At 49.6% G+C, this 4,294-nt stretch overlaps 1 protein-coding gene and 1 long non-coding RNA gene across 2 annotated transcripts; both read left to right on the forward strand.

Annotated features, from left to right (window-relative positions):
* The first annotated feature begins 1,727 nt into the window (after positions 1 to 1,727).
* LOC118479699 lies at positions 1,728 to 2,012 on the forward strand. The gene is made up of 2 exons (XR_004860087.1): positions 1,728 to 1,898; positions 1,963 to 2,012. It is a non-coding gene; the product is annotated as an uncharacterized LOC118479699 (long non-coding RNA).
* A 195-nt stretch (positions 2,013 to 2,207) lies between these two features.
* LOC110944400 lies at positions 2,208 to 3,911 on the forward strand. The gene is made up of 3 exons (XM_022186063.2): positions 2,208 to 3,047; positions 3,130 to 3,420; positions 3,492 to 3,911. The coding sequence occupies exons 1-3, from the start codon at positions 2,274 to 2,276 to the stop codon at positions 3,909 to 3,911; spliced, it is 1,485 nt and encodes a 494-aa protein (XP_022041755.2). The 5' UTR covers positions 2,208 to 2,273.
* Positions 3,912 to 4,294: the final 383 nt, after the last annotated feature.

Below are 4,294 nucleotides of genomic sequence, written 5' to 3' on the forward strand. Positions count from 1 at the left end.
CAGGTTGGTGAGATAAGTCGCTGAGGGCGACGTTTGAGTTGACCCCTGGCACGGGTGTCATCATGCCGCCTGCGGCGGTTGCACTTCGTGTCAGGAGAGTGAGGCCCACGCGCGCGTGGTAACCGTCACTCCTGGTTTCCCGCTTGACGTGGCAGCCTCCTGTTGGTTAGCCTAGCGGCGAATTCGGCACGGTTACCCATCGCATTAAATGCGATGGGTATATATATCCGAAGAGAAAGGTGAGAGATTCACTTTCTCTTCGTTTCTTCTCCAATTTCCTCTCAAACTGTCTTTGAATCTTCAAAGTGTTCTTCATCTTCTTCAAGATTTCTTCAAATCTTCAAACTTTTCTTCGTTCTTTTTTCCAGATCCTTCTAAAATATGAGTGAGGAGCACCAAGAGGTTCCTGCTAGTGAGGAAGGACCGGTCCCAGTCCTTAGATGGGACCTAGGTTTGTTCGAACAGATTGTTCGGAGCTTCAGATTCCCACCGGAGTGGGACGCCCGGTATCCGGCTCAGGGCCAAACCGCGGCTGATGCCCCACCCGGCTATATTACCCTGTATGAAGATTTCTTTCTTCAGGGTAACTTCCGGCTGCCGGCGACCAATTTTCTGGGTAGCATCCTTTCTTACTACCAGTTCCACATATCTCAGATGAGTCCACCTGGGATGGTGAGGGTGCGACACTTCGAGTTCTTATGCCAGTCTCATGGCATCGAGCCAACTGTCGACAAATTTCGATCATTCTATCAACTCTAAAGGACGATGGGGTTCTTTTCATTTGCAAGCCGAGGTGCGGCGAAGAAGATCTTGTTGAATCCACCAAAGAGTTTCCATGACTGGAAACCCAAGTTCTTCTTCATCAGGGAAGAAGTCGTGCCGGTCGCTATGACCTTTAGGGAATGGACTGAGGCCATACCCAAGGAAGATCTGCCGATCCCGAAGACGGCTTTGTGGTACCAACAGCTGACCTCAACCCCTAACCGGGTGTTTGGGGAAAATGTTCTAGTTGCAGCAAAGATGAGTGACCAGTGGTCACCTAGCAGTAGGGAAGTTCCCGTTTTAAAGCTTGGCGATCAAGGTTAGTCGTTTGTTTGTTCTTTTTCTAAGTATGATTTCTTTGATTATTGCTTATGTATCTCCATTTATAGAAGTGCAACTTTACCAAGCTGCCTTCTCTACTTTTGGAGGCTCCATGGGCGTTCGCCCAGTGCGCGATGATGAAGAAAGCTGGTATGACCAGATTAAAGGGAACTTCATGTTTCCAGCTGCTGATGCCTTTGCTTCGCCGCCAACTGCTACTGAAGGTGCGCAATATCCAAAACCTCGTCCATTGCGCTCTATGACTCTCGCTGGGAAAGAAACTTTCTATCTTTCCAGCGAGGAGTCCGTAGGATCTTCCAGCGGCGAGCTAAGCTCTTGGTCTAAAATATTTGCAGGTGTGTTGCGCGACCTGGGGATTGACCCAGAGGAGAAAAAGAAGAAACCGGTGAAGAAGAAGAAGAAAGCGGAGCCGGAGGTGACCAGCAAGGGCACTGGCCCTAGTCGCGCAACAGCTGCTGCTGGCAAAGGTACTCTTCGCCTTCGTCAACGTGACTTGGATGATTATGTGATCATCAGTGACTCATATGAAGGTTTATCTCATGTAGCTAAGGGAAAAGCTGGTGCTGGTGGGTCAAAGAGTTCTGGGAGCGCGGGTTCTCGTAACCCCGATGCTGGCGCGACCCCCAGTTTTCCCGAAGATGTAGAAGAGGAGGAAGATGCTGGTGCCCGACTTATTGGGCGAAAGAGGGGTAGGAGCGAGGCTACAACTGGTGTGGCCTCCGCGCCTCAATCTGTTGTGATCCCTGCGATAGGGAAGACGAGCAGGCTGCGCTCGTTGTATCAATTTTCTCCTGGTATGTTCTTTTCTTCTCTTCTTTTCTAAAAAACTTCTTTGCTTATACTTGCCTTGTTTTGTAGAGATCAAGAAGAAGACCCCTGAAAAGGCGGTTACATTCGTTGAGGCGGGGGTAAAAAGGCCCAAGATAACCGTCAAGTCCACTGACGCTGCAGCTCAGGACGCCGCGAAGGCGGCTGAGGCGCAGCGTAAGGTGGAGGAGGCGCGTAAGAAAGAAGAGGAGAAGAGAAAGAAAGAAGAGAAGAAAGTAGAGGAGGAGAGAAAGAAAAGAGAGGAGGAGGAGAGGAAGAAAAAGGAGGAGGAGGATAGGAAGCGCAGGGCGGAGCAGGAGAGGCTGGCTGAGGTGGCTAAGAAGCAGGCCTTGGAGAAGGAGATGGCGGCGAAAAAGGCTATGGATCAGCCTCTTAAACCTCCAGGCCCTGAGGTCACCAAGCCACCTAACACCGGTCCCGTTACTACTTCCAAGGCTTCTAGCCGCTTCTCCTCAAGTGGCGCGAGCTCTGGTGGAGCTGGGGGTTATAACCCCAATGTGGTAGGGGCGAAAGATACCGTTGGAGATATCTACTACAAGACATATACTGAAGAAGAGCGCGGTGATGCCCTCCATCATGCCCCCTGGAGCTTAAAACAGAAGGATACATTTGCTGAGTTTAGCGCTTCGCGTGAATGGTTTTTGAATTCCTTCCCCCCTGGTGAGGTCAATCGGCAAAGGGCAAAAACCCATGAGATGTTATATCGTACTTATATTCTTGGGGAGGCCAATGCCCGCTCTGCCAACCATCAGATCGTTCGCGAATGGCGGACGATGGTCAGAGAACGTGCCGATTGGGAGGGTTACCGCGAGCGTACTCTGAAGCGAATTGCGGAGTTTGAGAAGTCGAAAGCTGCGCTCGACGAAGAAAGAGCCAAGTTTGAGGCTGACAAGAAGGCAGAGGAGTGGGGCCGCGAGGGGCTGCAGAAAAAACTCCACAATGCTGAGGAGCAACTGGCCAAGGAGAAGGCCGAGTTCAAGCGTATATGCGCCCAAGACAACGAGCGTACTTATGCTCTACGACAGAAGATCGTTGGTCTTGAGGCTACAGTTGCGGACTTGACCTCAAAGGTGGAGGAAGCGCAGGGTGAAAAAACTGCCAAGCAGCAGATGGAGGTTAGTTCTACTGATTCTCGCTCTTCCTTTTTGTTTACGAGATTTCTCTAAGTCAATTCTCAAGGTGTTTGTCAATTTTTAGGTTGAGCTGACTGAAGCCAAGGTGCAATTGTCTAACAAGGACAAGGATCTCCATGCCAAGGACGTTGAGATAGCGGAACTCAAGCGTCGCTTGAATGAGCAAATCGACAGATGCGAGTCTTTGGAGATTGACCTTGAGGCTGAGAAGGTCAAGGCTGCTGATGCTGAGGAGGCGCGTGCTGTGAGCACTGCCGCGCTGAATGTGGCTCAAACCAACTACTCTGAGGCTCAAGGTATCGTCGATACACTTGTCTCAGAAGCGGAGTGGATGCGCACTCGTGGAGTAGTGATGGTAAGTGCCTTGTGCTTTTTTCTTAAGTTGATTTGAAGAGTTTTTTCTTTAATGCTTATCTTTTGTTGAAGGTTGCCAACTCCATCTTGAATGCGAACGAGCTAGATCGCGCTGTGGCGGCTCTGACAGATGCGGCGCGTGCGGTGGGTCACCGAGGAGGTTACCTGGAGTGTGCTGATCATGTTGAGCAAATGCTTGGGCAAGAATTTGACACAAGCCACTGCTCAGTAACAGATCGTGCCGATGCTGCGCTGGCAAGTGCTGAAAATTCCTATGACAACCTCTCCTTGCCTATCATGGAGTTGGTTGTCGAATCGTTAAAGAAAGACGACTGGTGCCAGCGTCTTAAGGCAATCCTCGATCCACCGGTCACCGTCGAGTTGTCCGACGAAGAGCCAGCTGGTGATGATGGCGGTGATGGTGATGATGATGGCAACGATGATGATGGTGAAGATGACGGAGATGATGGTGATGATCGTCGCGAAGAGTAGGAGAGCTTGTTGAGTAGTTAGTTGGTAGGCACTTGTGCCTTTGTAATTTCTTTGATAGTCTTATGTATGGTGCTGCGCAGTTGCGCAAGATGTTAATGGAACCTTTTGTTTTTCTGTTGCAATTACTGCATTGTTATAAAAACTTATGCTAAATTAGCTCGAATAAATGGAAGCGTTTTCTAAGTATAAGGTGGCCACCCGGTCTCGCGCTTTGTTTGCGGAGGACCTTGGAGGTGGTTTGAACCATCTCAAAATGCTGGAGTGTTTTCGCGCTAATCAGAAGTTTAACATGCATTTGTAACGAAAAAACAATGTAATAGAACATGTCGTATGTTTTCATTCAAGTCAGAAGTTGGCTCTTAGGCCTTCATACATATTTGCCA

Source organism: Helianthus annuus, chromosome 6, assembly GCF_002127325.2.
Source record: "Helianthus annuus cultivar XRQ/B chromosome 6, HanXRQr2.0-SUNRISE, whole genome shotgun sequence".
Lineage (NCBI taxonomy): Eukaryota > Viridiplantae > Streptophyta > Magnoliopsida > Asterales > Asteraceae > Helianthus > Helianthus annuus.

Bases quoted from the DNA above. Each gene is read 5' to 3' on its own strand.
- LOC110944400 (XM_022186063.2), top strand. From the start codon at position 2,274: ATGGCGGCGAAAAAGGCTATGGATCAGCCTCTTAAACCTCCAGGCCCT. The intron at 3,048-3,129 runs GTTAGTTCTACT...GTCAATTTTTAG, and splicing joins CTGCCAAGCAGCAGATGGAG to GTTGAGCTGACTGAAGCCAA. The intron at 3,421-3,491 runs GTAAGTGCCTTG...CTTTTGTTGAAG, and splicing joins GCACTCGTGGAGTAGTGATG to GTTGCCAACTCCATCTTGAA.